The 20,841-nt window shown below is 37.2% G+C and overlaps 1 protein-coding gene across 6 annotated transcripts in view; it reads right to left on the bottom strand.

Annotated features, from left to right (window-relative positions):
* The window catches only part of LCORL (ligand dependent nuclear receptor corepressor like), a 78,835-nt gene that overhangs the window by 45,194 nt on the left and 12,800 nt on the right, over window positions 1–20,841 (bottom strand). For all 6 annotated transcript variants that reach the window (XM_032186113.1, XM_032186109.1, XM_032186108.1 and 3 more), the window contains exons 2-4: window positions 8,855–8,920; window positions 1,568–1,647; window positions 1,193–1,322 (exon numbers count right to left, since the gene is read on the bottom strand). In XM_032186113.1, the coding sequence (XP_032042004.1) occupies window positions 1,193–1,322; window positions 1,568–1,647; window positions 8,855–8,920 (276 nt within the window). The remainder of the gene's footprint in view (window positions 1–1,192; window positions 1,323–1,567; window positions 1,648–8,854; window positions 8,921–20,841) is intronic.

Raw genomic sequence — 20,841 nt, 5'->3', positions numbered from 1 at the left:
GTAATGTTGGAAAACACTGTACATCACATGACCAAGGAAACAGCTGAGAAGGTAGAAAATTGAAGGAATTTAATAATACTTGCCTAGGGAGATGCCATGAAACTACCCCCTTAATCAAAATATAATAGAAGTTTCATAAACACTGAGATGGCAACGTTTTATTTCAAATGGAAAACAAGTGGTTTTAAGCAAAGACAAGGAATGAAGATGGACTCAAAATATGTACTGCACTCCATTCAAAGCCTTAAGTAAACTGTAGGCTGAACAGATGTGCCCTGTATGGAAAGAGATTATACCCATCCCAGGCTCAAAGGCACTGTAATCTCTTCCTGATACAGCAAGGTAAAGCAGGAGAAAGTTAACTTCCCTTTTTTCCCCCCCTTCCTGTGTGAAGTGAATATGAGTGACTTGTTCTACTATGACAGAGTACAAGAGGGCTGTCACCCTGTCACACTCACCTATTTCAACATTCAAGTACACCAACTAGACTCCAATAAAAACTTCTGAAACCCACAATGAATAAAGCTGCACTCATGTTCTTTACACAGGAACTTCAGGAAGAAAATTTGTAATTTTGCCTCTATCAATAGTGACTAGCTTAATGGCAAATAACCTACATGAACCAAGCTGACCTGCCAGTCACTCGTGTGCTGTTATAACTTGAAAAGTGCCAAAGAATGACAGTAGTTGAAGAATAAAATTTCTTAACACTGTTTTAAGAAGAAGCTTCAAACACTGGCTTGGATATATATGAAATCACAACTTCTATGTAAAATAATCCCAAATCCTATTTTGTAATCCGTAAATCACATTATCTCACCTACAACAGTTTGCCTCCTGAAAACTAAGAGTAAAAGCAGTTTAGTGACAGAAAGTGCTTAAATACTTAAAAATTCCAGAGAACTGCAACCCAAGTTGGCATAGAAAAAAGTTAGAAAAGGAAAAAGGTAATGAACACAGATTTAAAAGAAAAACAATGCAACAAGACTCACAGCAACAGCAAGTAAAGAATTAGTGCTTTATTTGCTAAAATTAAAGGAAAAGATTAGGGAAAAAAAACAATGAATAAAACAGGAAGGACAGCATTCTCAGCAGATTAATAAAAACTACTTCAGAATCAAAGTCAACCCTAAATCATTTGATTCTGCTAGACTTATGTCATCTATTAATAGAAAAGACATGCTTTCATTACCTTTCTTTCGAAAGAGTGCATTTAGATAGTTTTCTGCTTGGCATTCAATCTTATCAGTGTTGGACTGGCCCTGAGATGATAGTTCCTCTGTAGGCGTTGACTGTGAAGAACCAATAATTGATGCACGATCCTAGAAGATACATGGAAGATTATAAAAATCTTTCAGAAGTTAGTCTACTGATAGTATAATATACAATTAAGTTACTGAGCCACTAAAGAGATTTTTACTACTTCCCATCATAACTAACCTATCTTAAGTCAAAATGCAGTATTAACCTATTTGCAAAATTCAGCTAACCTATTTGCAAAGATTCTTATTTTCATACCAAAAATTAGGCGTTGGAGAGTCATGCTTGATACCATGTTCATACTTACACTGACTGTTTCTTTGTGTAAATTACAAAAGGAACATTTCTCATCCATAGACCAGTCAGTTAGCTCTTCTGGCTCACAGTCTTAAAAGAAGAAAAAAAGCTAGATGTTTTAAACACGTAAAAATGGATTCAGAGAACAAAATACACATCCTACAATTCTCTTAACTAAGTTCCATTGTAACCTAATATGCATTTATTGGTACAATGCAGTCAACAGTATTCAATTCTTCAGTTATTTCTTAAGTCTAGTCTGGCTCTTATGGTTCAACTTTCAAATCAGAGGGCATCTTCCTTAAAATGAAAAGCGAACCCGTACATTTCAGTTGATTACTTATCAGTTACCGAAGGCATCTGAGTGAAGTAAATTATGCTCTGAAACCCAGTCATTATTCCTTTTAAAGTCTGCAAGCCTACACCAAACTAAGCTAGGAATTCAGATACAGTCCTCTCATTATTTGAGCAATGTGTCATATTTAGACTATTTTATACTATTACTACAAATGAACCAAAACCCTACATTCACTTGTAATGCTTTATTTGTTCTGATAAAAATGAGAATTTTAAAGTCATCTGACATCATACTTTAGACTTGAAGGAACATAGGGCTTAAATAGGTCTCGATGGAGACATACAATCTACTTCGTTTAATCAAGTAATTAAGCTCCATTTAAAAAGTTAGTTTTCAACCACATACTCTTAACAAACCACCAATCACTACAAATTTTCCAAAGCAGACTGCTTTAATAATTAAAATTAATATTCTAGTTTCTTGTTTAAATTTACGTATGTCAAGTTATTCCAATCTGTTTCTGTGGCAACATTGTTCTTACATCTAAACAGTTACTGCTCATGGCTATTCAGCACCTTGATGTACTTATAGAGAATGTTATCCTCCCCCTGCCTTACACCTCATTTTGCTATGCTAATCAAATCTACCTAAGTCTCTCATGAGACTCAGCCCTCATCATCTCTGCACTATTCCCAGTTGAACTCCCGTTTCTTGAACACAGGTGACCAAGGTCTCAAGATAATAAACAGTACCTTTCCTGCAGCACCCCAGTTGCATATGAGTCTTGATCATGGCTGCGTCATTTTGGCAGGAGAATATTAACTACATCAACTACAGATCTTCCTATATCCCAGTCATTTCCAGTTCATGTACTCATGGCTTAAAAATTTGTTTTCCTTATTAATATCAAATTCATCTTCCCTTCAATCACAGCATTACAAGTACAGTTCTGCTAGGGAGGTTCCTGAGGTTATTTGCTTCCAGATACTGTGGTGCGTTGACCTTGGCTAGCAGCCAAGGGCAGGGGGTAAAAATAAGATGGAAAAGCTCATGGGTCAATATTAATGCAGGGAAATCACTTACCAATTACTGTCACAGGCACAACAGACTCAACTTGTAAAAGTAAAGTAAATTTGAAAAAGTTTACTTTCTTTTTCAAAGTTTTTTACTTTGAAAAAGAAAGTAAATTGAATTTATTGCCATTTAAAACAATTTCCATAATGACAACATGGTGAAACTAAACACCTTTCCCCGCCTTCTTCACAATCAGTCTTTCCTTCCAAACTCAATCTCCTTCCTGATCCCAAACAGGGCAAGGAAGATAGGGGTACAGGGGTTGCCCTCAGTTTGTAAGAGTTGTTCTCTGCTGCTTCTTGTTTCTCACATTTTTCCCCTGCTCCAGCACAGGAACCTTCCCACAGACTACAAGGCTTCTTAAACTGCTCCAGCATGGGTCCTTTCTACAGGCTGCAGCTCAAAGAGCAGCTTCTGCCCACAGGGAAGTCCTTCGGAAAAGACTGCTCCAGCAGGGGTACCCCAAGGGCCACAGTTCCTTCCAGAAAACCTGCACCTGTGTGGCCTCTCCAAGGGCTCCAGTTTCCTTTTCAGGCCACCTGCTGTGGCATAGGGTCTTCCACTGGGGTGCAGCAAAGGTACCTGCTCTGGTGCAGTTCTCCAAGGGCTACAGGAGCTTTCCACTTCACTGTGGTCCCCTCCACAGGCTAATGCAGTGACATCTCTGCTCCAGCACCTGGAGAACCTCCTCTCCCTCCTCCCTTTCTCTCTCCGTGGTGTTTCTGGAACGTTTCTGACATCCCCCTCCATCCCCATTCCTCTCTTACAAGTGCTCTGCAGGTTGTTTTTTTTGTTTGTTTATTTTCCCAAATAGGCACAGAGGAGCCAGAAAATAAAATGAATAAAAAAATGTTCTGAAGTTAAATACAAACATAACTAGATTTAAATAATAATACCAAGTTACTTGGGTTATTATCTCAGCTGTCAAATGCTAATTTAGAGCAGAATTCTGTATTAACATGTTATATACTTCCAGGGATGCAAACCAGCAGTTTTGACGGGTTGGACAGCTGATGATCAAAAAAAAAGACATGGGATTTCTCCAACTGCACAGTAAGAAAAACAGCACATCATTTTTGCTAAATTAATCTAGACAACCCTGATTGTCAGAACTATTCTTTCAGGATGTCTGCACATAAAAAGATTCAAACATTATATACATTCATAAGAACTTCATGTTTTCATAGTTTTCCTTGCAAATCACAATAGGAATCTAATCCAGTGTGACTACTTATACTTGGGATTATGTGTGCAATTCCAACATAGCTAGTAAATTTAGCAGAGTAATTCTTCTGCCTTGGAATCCTGAAGTTCTACTGGTAAAAGTCTAATTGGAGAACAATCCTTCTGTGGACCAAGCAAACACCACTTAAGAGGTGTAAGGTCTGCATCACACTAAGTTTATTCAAAGAAGTGTAAACCATGTACAAGGTATTGTATTAAGAATAAGAGTATAACATAAGAATTCAGTGAGCTGGAGAACACTGCTATCAGAATAAAGACTCAAAAATCTAGAGGCAATTGATCAATTCTGGGCTTCTCTAACAGAAGTACTTTGGAACTTAACAAGGAAAAGAACAAATTGTTGTTACCTGGCAAATAGTGGTTAAAAATCATAATACTGATGCAAAGAGAAAGCCTAAATGCTCTCCCAGGGACTGTCCCCTAAAATTCAAGTCATGCTTCAGGAAAAAAGATAAGTAGTAAAGAGAAGAGAAGGCTCTTTGCTATAAAATTAGTTCCAAACCATCCTCTGACACCTTTCTTCAGAGCTGCAGACTTTCAGCATCAGCACAGCAAAGTCAAGAAGTCAAATAAACTTGTGTGCATTAATGATGAAAGGAACTAAGTACACATGCTTGCCTTTACATCCAGTCTTTCATTAGTTAATGTTACAGCAGCTGTAGACCTAGACTCATTGCAATTTACTTCATGCCCCACAGGTATCTTTTGAAAGAGTATCCCCCCCCCTCAAAAAAGAACAAAAATCACCACCAACAAAACACACAACCAAGTATCTTATTCTTCACCTCAGACCGGTGCTTATCCAAAAAAAAAACAAAAAACAAAAAACAAAACAAACACAATAAAACAGCAAATTCCCAGAAGCAACTGCCAGGGCTGTTGCTTGATGTGTCAAATACATCAAGTGTCAGGCACACAACAGTCTCAGGTCACCATCAGAGGAAACATACTGATGTCAGTATTAGTTTTTAACTACAGATAGGCCATCTGTGCCTCTGATCTTTCGGAGAGTATGGTTGTCTCTCTTAGAGGCATTTAATTTAGGATCACAATCATCCATTCCCCCATTTTATCTTGCTTGGGATCAGCTGATAAAAGATTTGGTGACAATTTAAAACAGCAGCCAGCCCATGAGAAAAAGTTGCTGGACTGTGCAAAGAGTATTTTGATATTATGGCATAGTTCAGACTACTACTTCAAACCAATGTCACGTAGTGCAAAGCTATTTAATAAAAAAGGGAAATAGGTTTAATAAGGGCCTTTGACAAAAGTTACCACCTGTTTTCAGTTCTTAAGCCATTCAAATGTTTGTTTCCTCCCATTTTTTTCCTCCGAAGTCATGCTGAATTAAGTTAACAGACATCTGTAGTACCAACTGGCTTTCATATTTCTCTCTTAAAATGTGAAATCATCTACTAAACCTAAAAAGAAGTCCGACTCACACTTCCCAGGATTTTCTGCATGATTACAATGTCCCTACAAATGTTCTGGCAATTTGTCACAATTTCAAACAAATCCCCTTTTTCATATGGCACTGCTGATTCTTAATAATAAAATTGAAGTATCTGAGGTGATTATCATGTTCCTTCATCTTTTTAATTTCATAAAAACTTGACTATGACTAAAAGATTTGTGTTTCAAATGTAAATTTTCATCCCATTACCTCCACTATAAATAAATATTCAAGAAAAGCTCAGTGAAAGAGAACACAGCACACCCTCAAACAACCCTTTTGTCCTATATAAAGTTGTTTTTTTCCCCTGGCAGAGGAAGAATGGCAAGAGCTCTGTTTTACCCACAATACAGTGTTTTCCCTCTGTCCATAGAAGAACAGAACCCCTTCCTCAAATCTCACCCCAAATCCCAGCACATAATCCCAAGAGAATATACACATCTCAGAAGAAAAGCTTTTTAACAGTTTAACTGAATATGCAGAAGTAGAATGTAAAGAGTAACAATTTACATGTGAATCTACTTAGCTGAAAATGGCTATTAAGCAAAGGATTAAGGAAGCCCTAAAAGATTCAGTGACACAAGAAGACTTGAGAAGTTCTGAGCAGGACCAAGGCTGGATGCCGAGATAAGACTTGACACCTCTGCAACCAGAAGATACACTATCAAAGCAGTCAGGAAAAAAATGGTGATGAATAATAGAGGTAACGATAATCATTTAAGCAAACAAGTCCTACAAAAACAACATGTAAGAATTTTAAGATTATGAAAAAAACTTGCCATCAGATCATCATCTGTTACCATGGGTGGGGTCGTTCAATTAGTTTGTTGCTTAGTAAGAAAGTTTAAGGCTTACAAGACATTTTCTTTGAAAGGTAAGAAAAAGAAGACTAGCAAAACTAAAAATGTACCTTTTACCATTTAAATTTGTCTTTTTTTTTTTTTTTAACTCAAGCAGCTTTAATTACAGTAATTTAATCTATAGATCAAATACTATTTCAACACACAATTAAGGAAGAAATATACCATTAATATATATTAAATTTTATGCATTTTTTTGTTACACAAAAACATAAGAATGAACAATAAGAGAAAAATGGTATTGTAGGTAAGAGGCATGTACTTCAGTTGATTCTCACAAATTTCTGGATAGGGAAGACATTTAATTTCTTAAGCTTTATTCAAAGAAATATACTCTCCTGCTAACAAAGCATAATGGTGCATGTTGACAATACTGATAGCAGCGATCCAGTGGTCATGATGAGCAAAATGGACACCTTACAGAATGTTGCTAACAGCCTAAAAATGTGGCTTCTATTCTATATACCAATGACATACTTTGAAGTGAGTCAAATTTGTCTTAGTTTCATTACCTGTAAAAATGGAAAAAATGGCACTTGAATTATGACGGGGAAGATTTATTGTCAATCTTACTCAAGATTGTATTAATCTTTATAATGCAATTCAGATGTCAGTTTAGAAACAGCCCTAAATCCTAAGATGTCTGCTTCTACTGTATTTATAGAGAACATAGCAAGTCTCTTTCAAACTGTTGTAGTATCTATATCAAAAAAATGAATGTAAAATAATAAGGTGAGGTGGGAATCCCATCATCCTTCATCTCTTCTGCAGTTGCTCCAGCAATAAAACCAATTTTATAGGTGTCAAACACAGAAAGAAGCTCTAACTGTTCAAAATTCAGGTACATTACTGACATTCAGATAAGGAAAAAAGAAATCACATAAAATCCTATGTTTTAGATACACATTAACCTGCAGGGACAAAGATCCACTAGGGCATTCAGACAAACAATGGAAATAGTAGATCACCTTAAACAGAAGGCCACAAGGAATCTTCAACAGCATGAGATAAATAAACTGAAGCTTTTCCCTTAAGAAAGGAAGCAGCAAACATGAAGCAACTCTGAAGTGGTAGTGTAACACTTTATGGTGGACTATTGGGATCCTTTAGCTGTAATGCTTACACTGTGGTCATTTGCTTGGTGCTTTGTCACCTTATGCAAAAGCCCAAAAATGTCCTGAGTTTCCTTTCAAACTATAAACCCTTTGATGCAAGAGAATAATAAAGCTTCAATCACTAATCAATGTGAAGCCTAACATATAGCAACCTATTAGAATTACAACAAGAAAACGATATTGTACACTATTACAAGATCAACATTGCCCTGTTTCCTTTCCAAAGCATAATGGGCTTGTTTTTATCACAGGAGATGGGAGTACCACTCAAGAAAATAAGCTCTAGCCCAAATTTACAAATTTCTTGAACATTTTTAAGAGTCTGACTAGTGTTATGCTTAGCTTTGTAAGTGGTAGAAAGTTACTCTTAAAATAGCAGTAAAGTAGTATTTCAAGTTCTCTCCCTTCCCTTGAAAATAGTGTTATGCATATGATACAGGCCAAGGAACTTACACAATACAAAGAGGACAAAACCCCAGCCAAGTTAAAAACAATCATTCCAAATCTATTATAAGCAAACATACACAGTATATGACACACTGGCTAATGTACTAGCAGTATATTAATTACAAAACTTTATGAACTATCAAAACTGTAAGGAAATTAAACAGAACATTTTGAAGGTTTGGTAACAAATAATGCTTTTTTTTTTTTTTTTTTAAAGCCATGAAAATAATTTTGACAGTACATCTCTTTCAACACTTCAAGGCAGTTTCGTGCTGGATTTTCTTTCCCTGCTTTTGTTCAAGACTGATAACATCTGGATCTTTAGTTAACTATTTATTAACACTTATTCCAAGAAAACCAAACCCATTTTGAATAAGAATATGTCTTACAAAAGTCTAGTGCATATATTTTTTTTTAATAGAAAAGATTAAGCTTTCTTGACTACTACAAAAAGCAAACAAGCATTCATAATCTTCCTTTTTCCAATTACTATTGATAGGGAAGACAAGCTGCTCAGCTTAGTTTCTAAAAGCTGTCTAAAAAATAAAGCCAGAATTACAATATTCCAGAATTTTTTTTTTCATGAGAGCTTAACTAATCCCAAATTTCCTTACATAAGATTGCTTAGGTACCATTTTAGCTAATATTTTGCTCATGCACAGTACTGACATGAGCATGATGAAAAATAAGTTGGAAACAAAACCAAAAGGTTATTTTTTAAATAAACTTTACATGCTTTAAAATGCCTCTAATTAAAAGAAAATTTGCAAATGAAGATCATCCCACTAAAAGCTGGCTTATTTACCTTCAAATAAACTGAGGTCTCTTCGTAGCCTTGGTCCATAAAGCCCTTCTAAAATACTTTCAAAACCTGGAAACAAAAGAAACATTTAGAACAGTTAATCAAAGGTTTCTTATAAAAAGAACGCAAGTTTGAGAACACTGGCAACAGACATTCTCTCAAATTCCAAGAGCAATTTCAAAAATCGTTACATTTATCACACAAGTCTGTTTATTCCTGACACTATAGTACCATACAGCAGAATTAGAAGATAAACATAAGACAAGGCAATTGCCATCTGCACACAGTCAGCCTATTAAGCCATGCCCCAACAACCTCATTAGACTTAAAATAACTACTATAGAATCTTAAGGGTTGGAAGATTAACCTCATAGCTCTACACTAGTAGAGTAAGTCTTTCTTACACTGAGAATTAGAAGTTGGGAAGAAGAGGGCAGGAGGACACAGGATTTCAGAATCAGAAGCTTCTCATTTAGGCTCACAAAAAATTACATTATATGAGTAGGCTAGTATTCTACAAATAAAAGAAAAGAAAGCTTATTTGCTTCTGATGACAGTTCTGTATAAAAAACATTTTAAAATTGAGGATTAAATAAATCCAATTATTTTCCAGATTTACTAGCTAGTCTGTTTTAGGTATTTGGTAAAAGCACACACTGCAGCAGGAGATAAGTTAATCAATCGTTAGCTGTCTGCAACAAACAAAAAAAGGAAGAGGACATGTTGGAAAACTAATGAAACAGTCAGAATTTGTAACATCAGTAAAACGGAAGTTTTGTTCAATATAGAAATAATTTTCATGTGCCCTCTCTTCTCTCCTACAGACTCCTATATAATAAGCCTATTTTCAACTAAGAGGATAATTCAAAGCAGCATTTGAAGGTTCTCATTCTTTAATATGAACAGGTCTTGAGTATGAAGACAGCACTTTGCAAGACTATTTTATCATCCTACTACATGAAAGATACCACCAGTATCTTCAGGAAACATCTGCCTACCATCAGCACAGAACACTTCTAATTATAAATCTGCTCATCACCCATGATGCTCTCTATCACAGACAACGTTTACTTTCTGGTTTAGATCTTATGTACACTAGTATGAGGAGGAATTAACATGCTATATGAGGTATAGTGGATATTTAATAATTTAAAATCCTAACATAGACAAGTTACTTTAACTATAGGAGCTGTTCAGCCTGACAGGTCACATTGTGTTAAAAATTACCTTTTAATTTTGTATAATTCCATGGGTTTTATACATGAATTATATGTATATTATTAAATTGACTAGTACCTACTATAATTTTACAATTTGAGATAGAAATAAATATACTTCTATTCTAGGTTTCTATTTTTTTTTTTCCTTCAATAAATATAGTCTTATACAACAGCACAAGGTAATGGACAGAACCACTCTCTTCTCAGGTGTTTTTTTTTTTTTTTTTTTTAAACACAGCTACAAAAGCTAGAAAAAACAAAAATCCAAAGTCCAAGTACACACTAAAAATTATATTAAAATATCATCCACTGACCCTGAGATTCAACGTTATATCAATTCAGATCATACTGCACAGACTCCTAGCTCTTCTGACTTCAAGGGCAAGAGAAGAAATGTTAAACTGAGATGCAATTCCCCAAATAACCACCTGAAAAAAGTGAAATCATAATAAGAAAAGCAGTGTAATGTTATAAACAGCAAGCCACTTAGGCTCAGCAGCTAGCCAGTGCTTAGATTCTTGCAAGTTACAATTCACTGGAGCATTGCTTGGAAACAGCTGGGCTTATTCCAGAACAAGTACTAACTCCAATTTTTTAGTACTTTCTAGCTCTGCAAAACTGTTCTTCTTTCCAAAACTGCTTTCCATGCATCTTGTGTTATAAATGGTAAATAGCACAGTTGGCTTTTATGGTTTTTGCTTCTGAACAAAGCAGGCACCAATCCACTTCACTGATGTTTCACCAAACTGGGTTCCATCCTACCCTTCTCTTACCAGAGCTTCCCCATGCGGCCACAGGTTTGACTTACTACTGCTGATGAATACATGCCAACAACATTTCATGAAATGTAACCACCTGAGCCCAGGAATTTAAACAAATCTATGTTTCATTGGAAACGTAAGTAGTAGTTTTGGAACTCTTCAAAACCTGAAGAGCCTACAGACACTGGTCAAATACACTTTACTTATACACCTGTATAAGTACTTATACACCTTTATTGATACACCTTTCCAGCAAACAATCAAAAAATCTGTTCTAAGTTCATTTTACAGATGTCTTCATATCAGTCTTTTGGTGGCTTGACTCTAAACTGCCTTTCACAACTACTGTGAATTTATCCTGGACACTTTTTGGCTCCAAACTGAAGAGAAACACCATGCTTTATCATCTTGCAATGCCCTAGTCTATCAACTTAACTCCTTTTACCTCTAGCACATTTATTGTGTTACTTGTCTTCTTATATCTTTACATAAAAGTAGTATCAGCTCTATCAATTACTTGACATCCATTATGATCCAAGTCACATTCCTCCAACAATTTTCATAAGCATAAGTTTATGATACTGTTAATCTTTTGACAGTTAAGGAAAAATGTTTCCACAGTTTTCTGAACAAAGCTGTCAACTTCCCCTACAACACATATTTCTTCCTTAACCCCCTTATGATCATCCTCTCCCAAATCTGTTGCTTTCCTTGCTCAGGGCTAGAATAAGGACTCCCAGGACATGGTTGCTGGAAGCTGTGACTTCCAGCTACAGGAAGAGGGCTCTCTTTTTCCATCGGTAGTTCTTTAGGCACTGAACAGGCACACAGCCTAGAGAACAGGTCAGAAGGAAGTTCTGCCAGGTTTGGCATCTAAGCCTGAATCATGGGTCCACAACCAAAGCCACTAAAAAGAAGCAGTGACCAACAGTGGCTGCAGACTTCTGTATGTGTGGGGTGAAGGCTTCTACATATGGGACATACTGTCTGGTTGGCTGCAGAGGTCTGTTTGCCTGGGGTCCTGATATAGGATATAGCTAAGAGATTTTTTTTTTTTTTTTTATATATGTGTGTGTATATATATATATATATATTTTTTTTTTTACAGTTCGCCTGGCCATATTCAATGTTATAATGCGGTGCTTGGTCACTACGATACTGCCAAGGGAGATCTTCAGCAATCAATATTCACTATAGATATCCTGGAACAATAGGAAGGACACTGGTGGTGATCCAGGGAAAAGGCTTTGACAAGAACAAACACATGCTGGGAGTAAGCATCTGGTTATCTGGCTGCAGGCAGAACTTCAGATTTTATGGCAATAAGAGTCTCCCTGAGAAAGTGCTCAAGAGAAACAGGATCCATTTGGTAATGAAAATCCTCATTGCCAACAGGCTTGCCTGGTAATGACAGTTTCAAAATCCAAGGATTTGCCAAGGAAATGCAGCCTGAAGCCCAGAAAGTAGGAGAACAACAGAGAGGGTAAAGACAGGACAACACAAAAGCAAGGCTTCTACCACCCCCAAAAAAGCGGCATAAGCAGGGACACATCTCCAGTAGCATCCCACAGCTGAGCCTGCAAGCATGTTTCTAACAAGTTTCTTCAAATGACCAAGCCTTAGGAGAACATCCAAGAAGAATACATGTCATGTAACAAATAGAAGTTGGCATTGGAGTACCACTTTCAAACATACCACTTGGCAGGTCTGAAGCTAGAGAGTCATTACACGGTTGGGAAAGCGACTAGTAGTATGTGTGCAGGTTATATTGAAGTGTTTTATATACTCTACATCAAATTCACTTCTATATTCCGTTAGTCTTGTTTTATCACAGAATCACAGAACTGTAGGGGTTGGAAGGGACCTCAAAAAGATCATTGGGTCCAACCCCCTCAGTTTATTGTCATATTAACTCAGTATTTGCATCTTTTCTTTTCCAAAGGAATACCTATTTTATAAAAGCAGGTATTTACATCCATCCTTGACTTCCATTCCTTCTTATCTCTTTTGGTTGTCATCCATTCCCTCCCCCCTGTCCCATTTTACATAATCCTGTTTCAGCAGTATTCCAATCCTACACTTCAGCTACAAAGGTGTACTTTTTTTTGGGTGGTGGTGATGATACAAAGTCACTGTATTTGAGACACTTCACTACAATTTAATCATCTTTTGGTAAAAACAAACTATGCTTTTTTCCTTACTCTTCTGTTCTACACTAGAACACGTTAATACTAAATCTCAGTGAAGGGTCTCACAAAAACTTAGGAAAACTCCAGTATCCGCAATTGAGGCAAGGTATATGGAGGTGTTGGTCTACAGCCACTTGTAACAGGGACCCAGGAAGCCACATAGCTAGCTACTCCACTGTAGCCACCAAGGAGGAGAGAGGAAAGGGGAAAGGAGAAAGGGAAGGAATGGAAGGAATGTCAGGGAAGAAAACCCCTATAATCCAAAATCTGGCCACACAAATGACCTTGCGACATGTCACCTAGAAAAAACATCTGCTTATAGGCATTCCACTCTCTGCCATTCCCTCTCCCCACACACGATCTACTGCAGCTTTTTCCAGTTTAGAGAAGTATAAGCACATACTGATAAAAAGAATTCAAAGTAAATATTTCTAAATACATTCACTTCTGATACTTTTCCCCACTCAAACACTCTTTTACCCATATCACTGGATACATAACAGAAGCAGTACACAAACAGTCCTTACTTAGAAAAAATTAAATGGAAGAGAGATGTTTAACAGTCTCGCTTCACCAATTCACATTTGCTGCTTTATCTTTTCAGCACCAAAGTGAAAAACGTCTATTATAGTCTATTAGAATGGATCACAGAATCATAGAACAGCTTAGGTTGGAAGGGACCTCACAGACCACCTAATTCCAACCCCCTGCTATTGGCATCTCCCACCAGACCAGGGAGCTCAAAGCCCCATCCAGCCTGGCCTTGAATGCCTCCAGGGATGGGACATCCACAGCTTCTCTGGGCAACCTGTGCCAGGGCCTCATTACCCTCTGAGGGAGAACTTTCTCCTGGCATACAGTTTAAATTTCTCCTGTTTTAGTGTTAAACCATTCTGCCTTGCCCTGTCACTGTCTGCCCATGCAGAAAGTCACTCTCCATCTTCATTATAAGTCCCGTTTAAGTACTGAGAGGACACAGTGAGGTTTCCCTAAAGCCTTCTCCAGAAGGAACAGCTCCAGTTTCCTCAGCCTTTCTTCACAGGAGAGGTGCTCCAGCCCAATGATCATTTTTGCGGCCCTCTTCTGGGCCCACTCTAACAGATTCATATCCTTTTCTCATGCTGGGGGCCCTAGTACAGAAGCCTCTGAAGGCACCACAGGATCTCACATTTCTCTAAAACACACTTTTGTTAAACTACAACTCTGTTCGCTTCATTATTGATGTTGTAATCCTCCCAATTTTCATGCATCTAAAAATTATTAGTATCATTGAATGGTTTGGGTTGGGAGGGACCTCAAAGACCATTCAGTCCCACCCGCCCTAGCCATGGGCAGGGACATCTCCCATCAGACCAGGTTGATCAAAGCCCCATCCAACCTGGCCTTGAACACTGCCAGGAATAGGGCATCCACAGCTCCTCTGGGCAACATGTGCCAGTGCCTCACAGTAAAGAATTTCTTCCTTATATCCAAACCTACCCTCTTCTAGTATCCCATTAATTTCCATCTTCCTCCACCCTGTGCCTTACAACACTAGGAATCACATCTGAATTACAGTGGTTCAAGCTGGTTTACTACAGTCCATATCACTTCTGTTACTTACCACTCACCACTCTTCTGGTTTTAAGAAACACCTCCATTAAATAACATGCTTCTAACAAGGAAGACTTGCATACACCTTGTTGTGTTTTTTTTTTTTTTTGTGTTTTTTTTTTTTTGAGTTTTTACTTGATATTATAATAAAATCAAACGTAAAGTAAAAGAAAAATGCACATGCTAAGCAGCATACAGATCAACAACATTAATCATAGAATTAATGCTGCTTTTAAAACCAAAACTAACATTAAAATAGTTTCAGGACTGCTGATTTTAATTGTTAAAGGACTGTAAAAATTAAAAGAGTCTTCAAAATGTAATTAGGAAATTCAAACAATAGGATTATATTTAATGAGCTTATGCACAAGCACAATACCACCAGACAGCATTACAATGAAACTTTTTTGGTTTTCTGTAATAGTAGTGTTATTTCACCTACTGGCTTAAGTGACTCGATTACAACTAAGTTTAATTCCTACTTCTGAATTTGAGCCCGTGAACGTTATCTGGTCTTCATGTAAGTTCTCTTCCCACCCTGAAGTCATAGATCACAACCTGTATTTTGAAGAGGTGTTTCCCTAATCTATGAAGACTGTTACACAAACCATATGAGGCATTTCAGAAACTAAAATCACATTGGGAATAAATTATGGCCAAGTAAGGATCAAAAGACAGGCCCTGCACACCCCAGACTGTCATAACCAATAACTAACCTCCTTAACTGATAGCCTCCTTTTGCTCCCATATGCTTTTATTTCAGTATTTATTTTATTTCATTGCCTTTCATGGCAAGGCAATATGCACAGTGAGCAAAAACTTTCACCAGTCAATACTGATGTTCTGCTTATGAAAATAACTGAGGCTTGTCACTTATATATACTTGCCCCCATTCTATACAGCTTCACAACTGCGTGATTTAGTTTGGCTCAGTACAGGAATGCACCTGAAGGAAGTTTTGTAGTTTGCATTAGTCAGCTATCTTGGATTCAACCAAGTCATACCACAGACAGAATCCAGTTTCTTTAGTCCTGTCAGGCATTAGATTTATTTTCAATTGCTTTAAAAAAAAAAAAAAAAGTAACCTATGCAGAACACTAAGTCTCTCAGTCTCGGAATGACTAACTTCTGCTTCTCTTCTTTTCAAGTCATTTCTTCAATACTTACTTTAAGTTACAGGTGCAAGAGTGGGGAAAAAAAGTATTTGTTTTGGCTTACTTAAAGAAAGGCAGATGACTCCTTTGACAGGTTATCCCTTTGATAAGAATGGGTCTCAGAGCTCATGTTTACATTATTAGAAATTAAAAGATGAGTAAAATGAGTAAGCTTTCCGAAGTGTATGCCCCCATTTCACAGGTGCTACTTGCACTCCGTGTGCCACTGTATTTGACAATGCACTAGGTCACTGGTTCCTCTGAAAGATTATTATCTACATATAAGTTTTGCCTTTTTGTCTCCAAATAAAGAAAGTCTCCTGTTTCTAAGTAGCAGGAAAAACAATTAATTGCATCAAAAATGAAACCCTTTAAGAACATATGTTCATTAATCATCACCAAGTTCCTTTGGTTTGTCAGACCACTCTCAACTGATTTAGAAGGCATTTTATGATACTTTTGTACCACTAATTCAAATTTCTGAAAAGCATTAAATAGTTCTCTCAGTCTCCTGCTCTATTACACCTGGTTATCTTTAGCCCATTCTGATACAAGCAGCAACCCCCTCATAACTTGATAAAAGGAGAATATTCTGCAGACAAGAGTTACTTTCGTATTTTATAAGAATAAAGAGCAAGGTGTTCAGCAGAGTAACTTAAATTTGACCTTCACATCTCTCGGTTTCTTCTGCCACCCCCTTCTTTCCACGGGTAGGGGCTGCCCCCCCCCCCGAGCTATAGATGGGTTCATAAATCTACTCTTTACATACAGGTATCATTCTCAAATACTTTTTTTAAAAAAAAAAAAAAAACAAAAAAAAAAAACCAACAACCTACTATAACATGAACTTGGAAAGGATCTACTGTGTTATGAAACCATTGAGGCACTGACTTAAAGTAAATAAAGTTTTTCTGCCATTTATACAAATTGTAAGAAAAAAAAAAAAAATCACACACAACTAGATTGTTTGGTAAAATACCCGAAGTCTAGATCATGACAAGTGAAGCAAAAATAAAATTTCATTTGAGTGTTACTCCTCCTATCCCACTCCCTATTCCCTCCTCCACCCCAATCTACAATGTCACTACAGGATATCTATTCAGTAAGACTTGACAAAATGCTGGCCAGATCCTCAGGTGAAAAATAGCCCCATTTTCTTCCTGGAACATTCTTCTTGGAACATAATTAAGGACAGATTTCACATGGGGGTGGTAGGATTGGGATGAGGCTGCTCTACACTATTATGCCCAGTTTGAACCCAGTTTTTGCTTATAGCACTAAAAAAAAAATATATATAAGATAGAGAGTTCTAAAACATTTAAACTTAATACATTCATTTTCTTTACTGTATTGATTCAGATCCCTGAGCAAACAGGAACCAACATACCAGAGATTCCAGTGTGAAAGGGAGGAAATCCTCTATTTAGACTCCAATACAAATTCAGCACCATAGCTAAGAAAGATATTTGTCTAATGCAAACCTTTACCCCAAAAAATTAATCTGGTTGAGGGCACTGCTGCTGCCAGAGAATGAGACTGGGTGACCACAGATTGCCTACACTTGTCAGTGAGACATGCAATGAAACTTACAGAAGAGCCTCAGTTCTAACAGGCTACTTTGCAGTTAGGATAAAAAAAAAAATCATGCTTTTGAGTCTTAACGTTGTACTTCCTCCAGGGGATGCACAGTGATGGCACAGTTTCCAAGAAGAACGTGTACATCAAAAGAGCTAGTTAACCCACTGAGCAACTCAGCAGAAGGCAGAGAGAGAGTAACGTGCAGTGCTAGAGGCTGACACTGGCTATACCTCAGGACCAAAACAAAGAGAGGAAGTGTTCCCCACCCCCTCCCCAGTTGTTCAACAATTTTAAAGAAAAGGGTGGCAGCCAACAGAGCAAAAATAAATCAGATTTGTAGGTTACAAATCTGTAGCCAAGACCAGCATTAGGTTTGATATCTACTTTTCAGGTACTTACAAATCACAGTAAGAGAAATGAGATAAGGTTCAGGAAATAAGGAAGTATCTCTGCACTCTTTATGTAAATAAAAATGTGCCCTTGTAGACCCCTAAAAAGGAGAGCCCATGACACCTTTTACTGCAGCTTCTAGACATTGCTGCTTTAGAGACTGTCAAAACTAGATTTAATCTCTAAAGTAGCAGCAAGATACTTTGAGAGTTTTATTTGTAATCTGAAGTCTTTTCCTTAAGCATTTCAAAAGTAACTGAGCTAGTATTGGGGTAGAGGGAAAGAAAACTGCTTTTTAAATGACAGTTACTAGAATTTTACTTACTCTAAAAAACTCTAATTTCTTGGAAAAACAGTGTAATCCTAGCTGTCATGCAGGGACATTTAGATCTAGAATTGGTCTGAATCTCACCAGACATCAAGACATCTCTACCTTACATACTTGCAAGTCAATGAAGGAAGCATGGCCCTCTGTTACTGCTTATAGTGACCAGCACTGAAGCAGTAGAACTCTGTGTCACATAACAGGCAGAAATCCATCCATGAACTGAGGCTTCATTCCTTGAAAGAGACATGGGTGACCAAGCCCAGGTAACTCAGTGCAAGATGCATCCACTACCTCCCAGAATAAAGGGACCAGAAACTGTCTGAATCATCTATTACCACTTCTCTCCCCACTTTCACCACTTTTTGGACCTTATTGAGCTAGCCAGCCCTGCAGCAGGACATGGAATTGAGACATCTTCAGCCTGCGGTCAAAGAGACCTTAAATACATTTCACATTAGCATTGGTTAAAAATTCTGCCGACAAAGCTTCTGCTTTTCTTTGTTCTAGTCCTAACTCTATGGTAGTCTCAATACCAACTGCTATTACAAACTGTACAGCCAACTTCTGTTGGTTACAAGTTCGTAACTTCCTTAGAGAAGGAAACTGTTAGAGAAAGGCTTCATTCCTACATGCATGTCTATTTAGATGCTCACTGAATCATCACAGAAAAGCAAAGTCCACAGCAGGTCTCTAACAACAAACAGGTCCCAGCACTGCTTTCCTACTGTGCAGCACCACATGCCTAACCAGCATCTGGATGAAAGTCTAGCAGTCAACTAATGAATGAGTTCGTCTGGCACACTTCCTGGATTAGCAGAATCAGAAATATGAAGCCTTCTGCTTGAAAGGGAGATCTTGGGGAAAGCTGTTGGAAAAATAAACTTATCAGAAAATGGTATTTCACTGAGCCAAAAAAGTATTTAATTCAAAACATCCCAAGCTTGATGAGTGTTTGAGAAATTGAAGCTGAGGGTTCTGCAACCACACCATGGCTCTGCTGCAAGAAAGACTTCACATTAAGACCTCGCAAGCCATCAGGAAAGCTCCATGAAACTCATGCCCAACAGCAAGTTTAACTAGCAGACTTCACAGAAAGTCATCCCTAAGAAATCCTGAGTTTCTAATTCATGGGAATTTTCAGGTGGTTTCCTTTTGTCTACCATTTCTGCCTCAAGCAGACAACTTGTCTATTTGCTGTGTACTGTTTTGAAATTACATTGACATTTATTTCTTACCTGCTGAAGCTACAGAATGACAGTCATTCTGTATCTAGATACCAAACTATCACACAGCAAACACATTATCAACTCTATAGATATCAATCCTACATTCTTTAAAGTTTATTTCCAAGCATGTTACTAACTTACAAAGCCCTAAGCCAATTTATTAAAAATATTTTTATAATCTTGGATATACCTTTAAAATACAAGTTAATTTGATATGTTTGTCATAAGCTTGCTTTTCTACATTTTTATGATAATGATGCCATGTTTCCACCTTTACTCTTATAAAGATCTGGTTAAAAGAAAAAACCACAGGCACCATTTTCGTATCCAAAGAAAATTTGGCTTGGCAAATTAGACAATTTCAAATTGCCAACGTGTCAACTAGGTCAACCAGAATTGAGCACTGATCTATGTAAAAATTTCACCTGAAGTTAAAAAAAAAAAAAAAGGTATTAACCATGCCTCTTTTCTCTATAAAATTTTATAGAGTTCAAAGTTAAAACTGAAAGTGCTTTACTCACGTGCTTCAGTTAGGCTAGAAGATCTAAGTTCAATTCAGCTGATTTCTGATCTTGTCTTAAACATGCCCAAAGCTAACAAGAAGAGATACCATTACTGAAAGTAAGTTGAGATACATTGCCTATTTACATGTCAGGGACAACCAACCTGCAATCTACATCTTGAATGTAGTCACTTCTGCTGAACCTGTACGATACAACTAAAAAGAACACATGCATGCACACAAGTTTCTAATCAGCTAACATTTAGTAAGAGCTAAATTTCCTCAATTCCCACTGGAGACTGAAAAAGCAGAAATACAGAACTGAAGACCACAAATACAAGTTTTAGCTTCACATTAGGCGCTCTCAGTGAAAAGATGACAGATCAGAGAACAGAAAAAAAGTGAATTGGTCTCATCTTAGCTTTCAGAATTAGAGATACCTCAGAGACTAATCGGGGTGCTTTATTCTTGCTTTTTAAATTTAAAAAGCAGCCAGTACACGTCTATACAAATTTGATTAACTTCCTCCCAAGGATTACATGGCACAAGACAAAGCATCAAGTGGTAAGATTTTAAGTTTTGGATTCAGACTTACCTCTGGTGTGGAACAGAAATCACACAGTGCCTAAATGTACCTGCTCTGAGAATTCATTGGGAATTAGCAAAGTCTGTAACAATCTTTTAATTACCTCCTACATTCTATAAAACTCATGTTATTAATGTCTGACCAAGCGGTGGCAAGGAGAGAAAGGAAACAGACTAATTTCAAGTACATAGTGGCAGGACTCTGAATACTTTAATCATGGGGAGAACAAACAAGCTCTTACACAAAGTGCATGGGTTTAAGCACAGTACTATCCCACCTTAGAAACACTCCACTCCTCCTGTGTTCCAGCATTGGCTCCTCCTTAGCAGAATCACTCTATTTCTAGACAGACATTGATTTTCAGTTGTGAATTCATTAGTTTACTTTAAAATCTGAAGTGATATTTTTTCCCCATTTTTATTGTATAAAATGAGAAGTTACATACCTATTTTGCTCTTTAAGC

The sequence above is a fragment of the Aythya fuligula genome, chromosome 4 (genome assembly GCF_009819795.1).
Source record: "Aythya fuligula isolate bAytFul2 chromosome 4, bAytFul2.pri, whole genome shotgun sequence".
NCBI classification, from domain to species: Eukaryota; Metazoa; Chordata; class Aves; order Anseriformes; family Anatidae; genus Aythya; species Aythya fuligula.
Note: the sequence above shows the minus strand (reverse complement) of the source record. Positions and strands in the feature narration are given on the sequence as shown.